This window comes from Strix aluco, chromosome 1 (assembly GCF_031877795.1).
Source record: "Strix aluco isolate bStrAlu1 chromosome 1, bStrAlu1.hap1, whole genome shotgun sequence".
Lineage (NCBI taxonomy): Eukaryota > Metazoa > Chordata > Aves > Strigiformes > Strigidae > Strix > Strix aluco.
Window position 1 is genome coordinate 23,527,672 of NC_133931.1, and position 13,359 is coordinate 23,541,030.

Sequence of the window (13,359 nt, forward strand, 5' to 3'; positions counted from 1 at the left end):
TTTAGCAAAACCAGGAGCTGTGAGGGGGTTCCTCTTGTTAATTTTTTTTTAGTGGGTTTTTTCATTCTAAATCCTGAACTTGAGGAAGGTAGTATTCTTGTGGGGTGCTACTGTAATGGATGATAGTATAAATTGGGTAGTGTTGACTTGGCTACCTGCTAGTATGTATATAATATCCAGCTACAGTAGTCTGAAGAGGGCCCAGCGATGGGTTTGTTGCACACATTGCTCTGGCGAGCTGCACAGCCCATGGGCTATTTCTGTGTTTCCTCTTTGGAGAGGGATTCCTGTTGCTGCTGCTGATCGGTCTTCCTCTGAAACTTCCTAGTCTTGACCCAGTCATCTGAGTGATCCCATCCTGTCCTGGAGACGTACAGCACACAGTTGTTTTTTGGCCAGTCTCTAGCTGGTGTGCAGACTGCCTGGGCTCTGATAAATAGAGGCATTCACTTCAGTGTTGGTTTTTCACCTCCCTTCGTCTTCTTTATACCAAGATATGTAAGTTAGAAATTTTATTTTTGTATCTTCATCAGTGGCACTCTACATCCCTTTGTTTCTACATTCTGACTTATTTTTTAGTTTTCTGATTCAGTTTCTGATTTGATCATCCTATGGTAAAATCGTAGAAACTCTGTGCATCTCTTTCTGGGAGGTAAGTTGGGAAACACTGAGGAAAGAAATGGTGCCAGCAGTAGTTGCATCCAAATATGCAACACTGATGTCACATAAAAAGTGCCTCCTCATTCTTCTATTACAGAAGCAGTTCACTGAGAGTCAGGAAAAATCCTCTTGTACAGTCAAGCTTACAAGAAGTGGGAATATTTGCATGTTTGGGGGAAGTTAGTGGTTTTGGTTGGAGGTGATCTGCTACTTCTTGTAGCAGTCTCCTCTGTCAGAGGAAAATAGGAAGAAACCTTTCTTTCTCCTCTTGCAGCCAGTGAGTTAAGCAGCAGGGAACAGGAAATCCTTGCTGTCATCTTCTACATAGGGAATAATTGAAGCTTGATATGTGATGGGAATCTGGATTTTGGGCTTTTTTAAAAATAAAAATCAGCATGATGAAAAATTCAAATGTTGTCACCTTAACTCTAGTCTTTGCTTGAATTGCAATATGGAAGTTGAAGGGCAAGACAGTGTTGGCTGTCACTCGCTCTGCAGCTCTGCTTCCTGAAATATTCAGGTGCCTTACGTTATAAATATGCATCTGCATACCTCTCTGAGGACCCTTAGGTTTTGAGAATATTTTGAGTTGTTTAGCCACAGTGACTTAATTTCTGCTGGCAGTCTAAATGGATTCAAAACACGCACAACGATCTTCTGTTTCTTTTAATTAACTATATTGGGTTTGTACGACTATCACATGTGCGGAAAATGTAAGGTAGAGAAAACAGAAGAGTTTCCAATGCTGTAAGCCTGTTACTACACTTTACAGAAGAACTTGTTATACATTTACTTAGTTGTCAGCTTGGGTTTTGGTAATTTCTACACATGTGTGCACACACACCACTCCCCTTTAGGCAGCAGGGGAGTAAAGATGCTGTTCTCGGCACTGCTTAAGTGTTACAAAGATATTCCTTGACCACAGGGAAATTTCAGGCTTGTTAAGTTGAGAAGGATGTAGAGGATAGAAAAAGCTGACAAAAGAAGTATTGGGTCAGATGATGAGGAGAAGATGGTAGTAATATGAATAACAGGTCATTAGAGTGCTGTGATCTTTCAGAAGCAAAAGTGATGGATGTGATTCTAATCTTATCTTTTTTTTCATCTTTCCTCCTAATATAGGGAATTCCTCTGAAGAGTTTGCTGGAAGCAGATACATGTGAATTTTTTGCATGAAGACTTTCAATCTGGATTACATAATAATATGCCTGTATCCTCTGACTCTGTTATTTTGATCCTTAAAAATGATTAGGGTTGTATATGAAATTTAACCCATTTCTGATGAGTGATCTAGACATGAGTTTACATCGGCAAATGGGCTCTGATCGGGACCTCCAGTCTTCTGCCTCCTCTGTGAGCTTGCCATCAGTTAAAAAGGCACCAAAGAAAAGAAGAATTTCGTTGGGCTCTCTCTTTCGTAGAAAAAAAGACACAAAACGCAAGTCTAGGGATTTAAATGGAGGTGTTGATGGAATTGCAAGTATTGAAAGTATTCACTCAGAAATGTGTACAGACAAGAACTCTATTTTCTCCACGTGTACCTCTTCTGATAACGGAACAACCTCTAGCAGCAAACCAAGTGGAGACTTCATGGAATGCCCCTTGTGCCTTTTGCGGCACTCCAAGGACAGGTTCCCAGAGATAATGACTTGTCACCATAGATCTTGTGTGGATTGCTTGCGTCAGTATCTCCGGATAGAAATCTCCGAGAGCAGAGTTAATATTAGCTGTCCAGAATGCTCAGAACGATTTAATCCTCATGATATTCGTTTGATATTAAATGATGACATCTTGATGGAAAAATACGAAGAGTTTATGCTTAGGCGATGGCTGGTTGCGGATCCTGATTGTAGGTGGTGCCCAGCTCCAGATTGTGGGTATGTATTTTTTCCTAATATCTGAAAACAAGTGACAGCATAAATTGATAATGTTCACAGCGTTATGCTTTTTGAAAAGTTAATTGCTTTACTTTAGCATTTTGTTATGTGTTACATGAGTAGGTAGCAGGCAGAATTCTCTTGGAAAAAACCAAATAACAAATCAAAACAAATGAAAACCAAAGCAATAGCAACAAGAAAAAAACCCCAAACCACAACCCACTTTCCAAAATAAAACCCTTCCTCAAACAGGATTTTTTTTTTCTGCACAGAAGAAATTTCAGCAATGTCATGAAACTTACTGATTGGTGGTTGCTATGTATCTACAGCAGGCAAAAAAAATTTAGATGTTGCACTGCCAAGGCAACAGTGAAGAGCTCAGTCTAAAGAGAACTGAAAACTTGGTGATTGTACTTTTAACTTAGTCCATTTGTTAAACCGCAGTGGGTATTTTGGGCTTTTTTAATGGTGAAAAATGAATGAAGGTTTGTTTTTTTTTCAATAAAAAGGCTTCCCCAGCTTCAGATATTTTCCATCTTGTGGTTGGTTGAGACATCACTTGTTGCCTGTCAACAGGATTCTGATTTAAGATAATAATCAGCTTGTTCCTGCTTATTATCTGAGGAATGTAATGTTTTATCATTGCTTTGATACTTAAACAGCTCTGAAACCATTCTGAATTCTGACATGAGTAGGCTGAATTCTGCTGAGCAGCTCGTCACAGCTTTTCTGCTGTTGATGTCTCATAATGCCATTCTTCAGCAAGTTGCTTTTTTAGAGATTGTTTGTGTTAACATAATGTCTAAAGGTTATAGCCATGACTGCAGTCTGGATGTGCAGTGCACACTAAAAATCAAGAGATGACATCTGTTTCAAAGCCTCACAGATGAGTGGTAAGTAGAAGAAAAGAATGTTGAAAGAGAACAAGCAAAATAGGACTGACTTGGTAGCTTAAATATTCCAGTATTAATGTTCAGGAGGTTAATGTTTAGGAGGCTTTTAAATTTAAATGATATATTAAGAAACATATTGGAAGTAAAGTACAAAAGCAAAACTTTAAATTAAGCAATTTGCTAATGTGGGTCAAAAGCAGGGACTGGAAAGGTGATAGTGTTTTAGGTCCTCTGGTCCAAAGGAGATGGCATTACTGTGGTATAGTTTGAGCAGAGAATGAAAAATTACTTGAGAGATGGATTGGTTGCATGGGCTTGTAACAAACTCAGTACAGCTTGCTCTTAATATTTCAATACTGCAAAAGAAAACAACCACTAGAAGGCATTATTTGATAGGCAGAAGTATGCGTTGCTCAAGTTTCCCTTAGTTTTCATGTTCTGGACAAGCTGTTATTACTCAAGGTAAGGGGAAGCATGTAACAACTGTTAAACCATGTTTCAGTGATGCAGATACTTTATTAGTGCTTCAGTAAGTCAGCTAAGGCAGACTTATTTAATGGAGACTTTTCACCGTGCTTATTTTTTGTGCCTCAGTTTTCTCATCTGTCTTAAGAAAAAATCCTAAGAATCTTAAAATGGTCAGAAACTGTAATGATAATTGCTATAGACAATACCATTATAAAAATAAAAAGTGGGTCTTCAGTGCAAAGCTAAAGTTCTGTGCAATTGTGTGGGACCACAGCAATGTGTTGGTATATAGCAAATATTTATATTGTTGCTCTAGAACTGCCTGCTGGATGCTGCTTAATCTGAGAGTGGAATTCTGTGGAAAACACAGTATATTGCCAGGCAGCTAAACTATGCCAATGTTTGTGAGGGGAACAAACTAGTCCTATATGGGCAACCTTAACTGTACCTTTGATAACACAACTTTTTCCTAATATATTTCATGTGGTAGGGAAATGCTTCACAGTGATAGATGGATTCTGGTTTTAATGCACAAATAGTACCCCCTCACTGAATTTTCATTACTAGTTTAAAATCAGATGAAGTTGGTTACTTGGATACCTCTCAGCAGGATCATTCTTTATCGTTGTCATCCTAAAGAAATGAGCGCATGTGATCATGTTTTCTTTTTCCCATCCTTCTGATTGCTTTTGAAACCTTTAGCACCTTCAAATATGTTGGGCAGAGGGGGTTAAGGGTTCAGCATAAGTTAATCAAAGAAGTTTCGGGGAAAAAACATAATAATTGAGCAAAAGAAAGAGCATCAATAATGCCTCCAGCAAGAGAAATACCTGCATATGAATCCTATGGTTACCTCTTTTTAATTTGGCCTTCAAGGCAGCTACGGCAGCACTGCCTGGCAGGTCAGTATGTGCCTAGCTGGGAGCCTGCTGCAACACTGCTCTCACCTTGCTCATAGCCTGGGTAGCTGGGAGAAATCACCCAGAGGGGAGGTGGAGAGGAGAAGTGGGAGCAGTATGGAAAGTGAAAACAGGGATTTAATGTCTTTGTGGAGCATAGAAGGAAGATGGAGGAAGGAACTGTACAGGTGTGAGGTTTAGGGAAGCAAACACTACTCACTTTCACTGAACAGCCTATGCTAACAAACATTGTTTAAAGATGAGGTATCATGTACAATACCCACAAACTTCACATCAGCAGACACTAGTTTTAACAATGACATGATACAGTAGTAGTCGCAGTTTCTAATTGCTTTGGCAACTGTAATCAACTTGTACAATATGCAGTTAAAATTGAGGGCTTTTTTTTCCCCTCATCGGTTTTTGATATGTAGTAGTGGCAGAATGCATTAGGGTTGTGACGGTAGCTAATCTGATTTTAGCATGGACCAAATATTTCATGAAGGAGCTGGATGGAATGCACTTACTCAAATTTGCAATTAATCCCAAAGTAAGAGAGGTGCAATAACTTCAGAGGGTAGCATTATTTCCTAAAGTTGTCTTTAAAATTCAAAGTAAGTACTGTAATAAATAGGAAATAAATGCAAAGTAGAGCATTTGGGTAGGAAAATACTGCACAAATAGGTAGAAGAAAGAACTGAGTGGATGATGAGTGACTGCTTCAACTCTCCTCAGCATGGATGAAACATCCCATGTAATATTGTTTCAGGGTTTGGGCATCACTCTTGGACAAAGACTGGACCAGATAAAGAGCAAATAATTATAAAAACTTTGATCCCTGAGGGGGGGGAAAAAAATGAGGAAGGAAAAAAGAGGAGGGAAGCTGGGTCAGTCTGTTATAATGGTTTTTTTTCCTACATCGTGGGCCTCCGTGTTCTCAACAAAGAATAGTTAAGAAATAAGTATCTCTTTCAGCTGTCTTTCAGTCTATTTGGGGTAAAAAAGAAGCCGTAGAGATGGCAAAACTGGAACCAAACAGATCGTGAAACAAAGTTAACTGCAGTATTAAGTGTGTTACTACTTCTTTTGTCCCAGTGGAGAACTACTTATGATTCTCCCAGCAAGAGAGCTATGGATTAGTTTGGAGGAGAACCTCTGTTGCTGTAGCTATGCCCTGGAGGAGCAGCCTGGTAGCTGTGGTGTCTCTAGCACTGAAGCAGTCTAATGCCAGAAACGGTCTGTACCCCTGGCATCATGGTCTTTCTGAACCTGGGCTACTTCATCCTCAGCTTTTACTGCAAGCTCAAATGCATTCTGGCTGTTGTTGTCACCTGAAATACATGTAAAAGTCTGGACCTGCTGCAACCTACCTGCAGTGGCTTAGTTGGGGACACTAGCAAATAGGTGATCCTTCCCTGGGGAAGGAGCATGGGTAAAAGGAAACCTCTTGGGCTTTGTTCCAGACTAATTTTTTGAGATTCTGTTTCTCCATACCAGCTTTCCAATGTAATTTTAACAAGCCTTAGTGAATCATTATTCCAAATGTGTTCTCTCTTTTCTTCTGTCTGAATTATTTAATGGTTTTTCTCTGAGATTGTCTTGCTGACATTATTAGAAGAGAGCAGCGATTCCTAGATTTTCTTATCTTTGTCAGGCAAAAAGCAGATCGGGCAAAAGACTACAAATTCTTCATTCCTCTTCTCACTATACATCCTTTTTTCAATTAATTGCTCTTTGCTTCTCATTTTTGTTTTGCTCGTTATTACTTTGGTTGTTTGTCCCTTCTCTCAGCCTAACAGGAACTTTTAGCTTTCACATCACCTGTAAAAGGAATACAAAATGTTGAAATTGAACCTGTAATCTTGTACATTTGAACTAAGATTTGCTCTGGTCTAAAAAGTTACTTTCTAAAGGTATGCCAATACATCAGTCCCAAATGGGGAGTGCTTTCAGGGATGTGCCCATTCTTTATTAGCAGTGTGAGGCAGGGTATAAATTGATACGTCATTCTGTGGCCTACACTTGAGATTCTTTGATGTAACATTAGTGAGTCTTGGATGTGTCCCTGTGTGTTGAAGAAGCATTTGGATCAGAGTCTCTTTGTGTACATACAAAGCAATTATCTCTTCAGTTGCTGTAAGTGGGAAAATAGAGCTGATTAGCTTGGCAACAATATAGAAGAGTCTAACAATTACTGAAACAAATTTTTACTTGGAAAGTAAGCAATCTTTGAAAACAGACAAGCATACATCTCATTTTTATTTGTAACTGCATCATTTGTAAACTAAAGGTTGAAAATTCCTATTTGTTTGAAGAACTTGTGGGAAGGGTGGGAACCTCAAATATGCTGTTTGAAAACACTAAGGAAAGGGGTAGGATTTGCATTAACTTTGCAGAGCTTCAGACCTAGCTACTGTAAAATTAAAATAGCTAAATTTTCAGATAAATATGTGAGTGGGAATAATTTCTTTAGTATCATTACTGATAAAGAATATTTTGAGTTAATTTATGCAACTGCTATAAATTAGGCAGGGGATAAAAATAAACAAGTAGTCTTCTAAAACAAAATTATCTTCATTTGAACAACCATAACTTTAAGCCCTGCTGCATTTATAAATCTGTTGAAGCCTACTCAGGGGGACTGTTCACATGAATAAAACTGTACATCAGTTTTAAGTGTTCATACCAGTGAACCTAGCATTATTTTCTATGTAAAAGAAAGCTATTGCATAAAATAATTGAAAAAATTATAATGGGTAGGAATTAAGGCACATATGTGTGTGTATATATTTAGTATTAATATGAACTATACTACATATTGTATTTTTATCATGTGAACTTTAAAATGCAAATCTGATAGAGGAACTGATTTATGGCAACAACTCTGTCATTTTATAGAATTGTTGATGTAGTGTCTCATTACAAAATAGTGTAACACAGTTTTGTAAGTCTCAGCATTTTTGGAGGTTTTTGCTCTATAATATTGTCAGAGCAAAGGTGATAATGAGGTCCTGAACTCATCAATTTCTGCATTTACAGTTTGAAATGTGTTTTAAAAAGTTGTCAAAAAAGAAATTGTCTTAATTGAGAAACCAAAATCCTTACTTATGAAATACTTGTTGTTTTGGCATTTTAAAATATAAAGAGTAAAAAACCATTTGTTTAGCTAGTGATATTCATGATAAAAGGCAACCAGTGAAATACTAAAATGTCATGCAGTACCAAGTCATATGCTTTTATAGTAATAGATTACACTACAGGTCACTTAGTAGGGATCTCAAATTATAGAAAGGGTCAGGCTTAGACATGCCTGTAGTGACAGGGACACTTTTGAAACAGTAACTCTTTCTAGTTATTTAAATACCTTTTTTTTGTTTTATTGTCCTGCTGTTCTAAACTGTGGTTGCTTTGTGACCATAAACTTTACAGTACTGCATTCAGCCTTAAATGCAGTATATTTCAGTACTGCATGAAGTTATTAAGGTAGGGTAGAACAAAGTGTTACACTGATTGTAGTATTTCTGTACAGTCTTGGCCTAATGCAATAATGATAGAATTGTGGAAAGAGGTAGCAAGGAACCTGTGCTGACCACCTAATGTCAGCTCCTGTTGTCCACTGACTTTGTACCTGCTCCAGCTGCTCTGGCAGCTGTCTCGTCTTCTTTGGTCTATGGATAGGACTGTTTTTAATAACACAATTCTCTCTTGTCCCTCTTCATTGTTCAAGATATGCTGTGATTGCTTTTGGATGTGCCAGCTGTCCCAAACTTACATGTGGACGAGAAGGCTGTGGAACTGAGTTTTGCTACCACTGTAAGCAGATTTGGCATCCAAACCAGACCTGCGATGCTGCTCGCCAGGAGAGAGCTCAAAGTCTGCGCCTGAGAACAATTCGTTCTTCATCTATTAGTTACAGCCAGGAATCTGGAGCAGCAGGTATTCATCATTAGGTTACTGTGTCTGTAAAATATCTTTTTAGTACATTTGCACAATTAACTCCAAAAAGGAAAGAACTGAATAGTAGTATGGTAGATACTAGCTGCTTTGTCTTTGTTTTTCAGAAACATAAAATACACAATTTTAAGTTTGACATTTGAATTTTAAATGTTATAATTTGAAGTACTCTGTGACCACAGCACCTGACTTCAATCTTACAGGGTTGTCAGCATTTCAAATGCTTTCTTTGTAACTGAAGAATGTGGAGTCAAAGGAACTTGCTCCAAAGTATTCTCTGTTTGGCAGGCTGACTTCATTAGTTGTATCACTTACACACTTGAAACACTTATTTTATTCACTCTAGGTGAAATTTCACAAGACTGATAATAATAAAAGCTGTTGAAAATCAGTGGTTTTGATATGTATTTTTTGCTTTCAAAAGAGATTATTAGTCTGATGCCAGCTCTGATGTTTGACGTGTTTTTTAGTACTAATTTCTGTTTTTCAATAAAATGCTCATCTGTGGCTACTAGAAAGCAAACAATTCCATCTTCTTAAAATGGGACTTGTTTGTAACCCCCCAGAAAAGAGGATAAACTATTCAGAGTAGTATTTTGCAGAGCAAGAGTCCAGTTTGCTGTTGTGGTGAAACTCTGATCTATTTGGCAGCTTTTGTGTCTGCCTGACCAAACAAGGTAAATACTTGGGGCAAAGAGTCTCTCTTGCACCATGAATGTAGTTAGAGCTGTCATTCCCCAGTACAGCCCTAAACTTGGGAGTTTCTAATTTGTTGTTTGTGCTGGCTCATTTTAACAAGGCACTCCATCTTGTCCTAAAATTGCCATCTTGCTCTAGTCTTCAAATAAATTTTAAAATAAAACTTTATTTAAATTAGTGTGCCAGCTCCTTTCCTTGCCCTTTCAATCATTCCCAGCACGAACAGCAGTAGCTATGCCATACCCGTGCTGTAAGAACTTGCTCAGTTTAGTTACTGCCCTGTAGGTTGTGCATCTTTTCCCACCTTGGAATAGCTAGTGCGTCATTTCAGCTGCTCATTGTCCTTTTGCACTGGAGTTGGTAGAGGTACTGTTTCTGCTAGTTCTACACCTCTTTGGATATTCTTTATACCAACTATAACCCCTCTTTTCCCTTTGTCCTACCTAGTAGCACAGAGGCAGCATAAACTTGGACTTCTGCATTAGGAGCTGCAAGTTATTTCTGCTGCTGTGAGTAAATAGCTTGTCCCAAAGTGCAGATGCTAACCAGTAATGTGAAGGAACGAAGATCGCAACTGTGGTTGTGTCAGTATACAAGTATTTCACTGTTGCTCAATGCCCCCTTGTTTGTTAATGATAGAGCTAGTCACTTAACCACATTTTTCAATATTTGACTTAGGAACAAGGAGAGCCTCCAGAATTTTCTTTTTGCTACAATATTTTTTCTAGGGAGTAAGTAAATATTAAGCAGGGCTCTGAAAAGGACTCAAGTAAGTCGGTGATACCAGAGAAATGCACTTAATGTGGAAGGGGAGATGGGTTTAAGATAAGAAGAAATAACAGAGTGAAGACTGAGTATTCAAGTAAAAGATTCATAACAGCACGAAATGTAAAAGAGGATTATATTTAAAGAGCCCATATTAGCAGTCCTGTATTAACATACATATTTAATGTCCAACTCTAATATATATTGCATTAAGCTTAGAAAATCCTTGAAGAGAGTGTATGCATTAACTATTCCATTACTTGAATATGATCTAATATGCCTTGTTTTCATTAGTTTTACTTGGTCCAAGGTTTACAAATACAAATAACTATTGCCAAATCAAGATTTGTAAAGCAAACTTCTTCCATTTTTAAGATAATGGTTCAATTGGTTTTCCTAAATGTATGTCTATATTTGGATTAAATCTGCTTGTCTGAAGAACTGATATGATCTTAATATTCATTTTTAAACAGCTGATGACATAAAGCCATGCCCACGCTGTGCTGCTTATATAATAAAAATGAATGATGGAAGCTGCAATCATATGACTTGTGCTGTCTGTGGCTGTGAATTCTGTTGGCTATGTATGAAAGAGATCTCAGATTTACATTATTTAAGGTACATTTAAGAAAAAAAAAATCTACATGGTTGGTAATTTGTTTTCTGAAGTATATAGAAGTAGATTCCTGGATGCTTTAAGTCTGGCTTTCTTCCTCTTGGAATAGAGAATCACAGTTGAAGTATCCTTATCTGAGAATTTAGTTAGTTTTCAATGCATGTACTTGAATTAGTGCTTTGCTATTTTTTATTTAAAAATATTTTTCTAAGTTTCACGCATGCAATGTGTATGTAGTACAGTAAATGAAGTGTTTTAGATGAACATACGCACTCTTGTTGCTGATGTCTTAATACTGCTGTTTTGTCTTCATAGTAAGCAATACAAAAACTCTGGTTATATAAGTTACCTGTGAACCACAGACTGGCATGTGGTAATGTGCAATATGCTTCTCTTTAAGTTGCAAATTATGCAGTGAAGGCAAAAAAGAAAAATCTGAAGAAATTCTAACTGATGATTGGATATCCATAGTATCTGTAACTTGAACCTAAGAACAATAACTGTAACTAGAGAACAGTTCAGTACTGTATAGTTATGTTGATTTATTTACAATTTCTTTACAGTTTTCTTACTTCTTCCTATTTAGTCCATCAGGTTGCACGTTTTGGGGAAAGAAACCATGGAGCCGTAAGAAGAAAATACTGTGGCAATTAGGAACACTTGTTGGAGCTCCTGTAGGAATTGCCTTAATAGCTGGCATAGCTATTCCTGCTATGATTATTGGAATTCCTGTGTATGTGGGACGTAAGGTAAAATGTGCTACAACTCCTAACGTGCTTCAGGTTTTACCTCTGCATTGTATGACTTAGGTAATACTATGATGAATGAGGAACAAACTGAGAGCTTATGGGTCAAGGTTAAAGGAAAGGCAGGGAAAGGTGATATCATAGTGGGGGTCTGCTACAGGCCACCCGACCAGGATGACCGAGTAGATGAGGCCCTCTATAGACAGATAGGAGAGGCTTCGCATTCACAAGCCCTGGTCCTTATGGGAGACTTCAATCACCTGGATATCTGTTGGAAGGACGGCACAGCAGGGCGCCAGCAATCCAGGAGGTTCCTGAAATACATTGACGACAACTTCCTTCTCCAGGTGGTAGAGGAGCTGACGAGAAGGGGTGCCATGCTGGACCTTATTCTCACCAACAAGGAGGGGCTGGTGGATAATGTGAAGCTGAAGGGAAGCCTTGGCTGCAGCGACCATGAAATGTCAGAATTCATGATCCTCAGGGCATCAAGGAGAGTGCGCAGTAAGCTCACCACCCTGGACTTCAAGAGAGCAGACTTTGACCTTGTCAGGGATCTGCTTAGTGAAGTACCATGGGATGATGCCCAGAAGGGGAGAGGGGCCCGAGAATGCTGGTCCATATTCAAGGACCACCTCCTTCAAGCCCAGGAACAATGCATTCCAAAAAAGAGGAAGACAGGCAAGAATGCTAGGAGACCTGCGTGGATGGGCAAGAAGCTCCTGGACAATCTTAGAGATAAAAAGAAAATTTACAGAAAGTGGAAGGATGGACAGGTAGATTGGGAAGAATATAAAGAAGTTGTCTGTCCAAGTGGCTAGGGATCAGATTAGGAAAACAAAAGCCCAGATAGTATTAAATCTAGTCTGGGACATCAAGGGGAATAAGAAAAACTTTTTTAGGCATGTAAATAATGAAAGGAAGGCTAGGGAAGATGTGGGTCCTCTCTGGAAGGGAACAGGAGAACTGGTTATGGAGGATATGGAGAAGGCTGAGGTTCTCAATGAGTTCTTTGCCTCAGTCTTTACCAGCAAGGGCTTCAGCCACACTGCCCAAGATGTAGAAGTTGAAGGTGGGGAGGACTGGGAGAAGGATAATCTGCCACTGTCAGTGAAGATCAGGTTTGAGAACACCTAAAGAACCTGAAGGTGTACAAGTCTATGGGGCCTGATGAGATCCATCCATGGATCCTGAAGGAACTGGCTAGGCCACTCTCCATCATATTTGAGAGGTCATGGCAGTCTGGTGAAGTGCCCACTGACTGGAAAAGGGGAAACCGCCCCCATTTTTAAAAAGGGAAAAAAGGAAGATTCAGGCAACTAAAGGCCAGTCAGTCTTACCTCTGTGCCTGGCAAGATCATGGAGCAGATCCTCCTGAAGGTTCTTCTAGGGCACATGAATAGTGTGGAGGTGATTGGTGGCAACCAACATGGCTTCACCAAGGGAAAATCCTGCCTGACAAATTTGGTGGCCTTTTATGATGGAGTGACAGCATCAATAGATAAGGGAAGAGCAACTGATGTCATTTACCTGGACTTGTGCAAGGCCTTTGACACTGTCCCTCATGACATCCTGGTCTCCAAGTTGGAAAGACATGGATTTGATGGATGAACCACTTGGTGGATAAGGAATTGGTTGGGAGGCCACACTCAAAGGGTTGCAGTCAATGGTTCAATGTCCAAGTGGAGACCAGTGACAAGTGGTGTCTCTCAAGGATCGGTACTGGGACCGGTACTGTTTAATATCTTTGTTGGTGATATGGACAGTGGGATGGAGTGCACC

The 13,359-nt window shown here is 39.0% G+C and overlaps 1 protein-coding gene across 9 annotated transcripts in view; it reads left to right on the forward strand.

Moving 5' to 3' along the window:
- RNF19A (ring finger protein 19A, RBR E3 ubiquitin protein ligase) overlaps positions 1-13,359 on the forward strand; it is a 63,094-nt gene that overhangs the window by 36,963 nt on the left and 12,772 nt on the right. For all 9 annotated transcript variants that reach the window (XM_074814780.1, XM_074814745.1, XM_074814762.1 and 6 more), the window contains 4 exons: positions 1,783-2,537; positions 8,525-8,733; positions 10,689-10,833; positions 11,418-11,580. In XM_074814780.1, coding sequence (XP_074670881.1) covers positions 1,921-2,537; positions 8,525-8,733; positions 10,689-10,833; positions 11,418-11,580 — 1,134 coding nt within the window. In that variant the 5' untranslated portion in view covers positions 1,783-1,920. The remainder of the gene's footprint in view (positions 1-1,782; positions 2,538-8,524; positions 8,734-10,688; positions 10,834-11,417; positions 11,581-13,359) is intronic.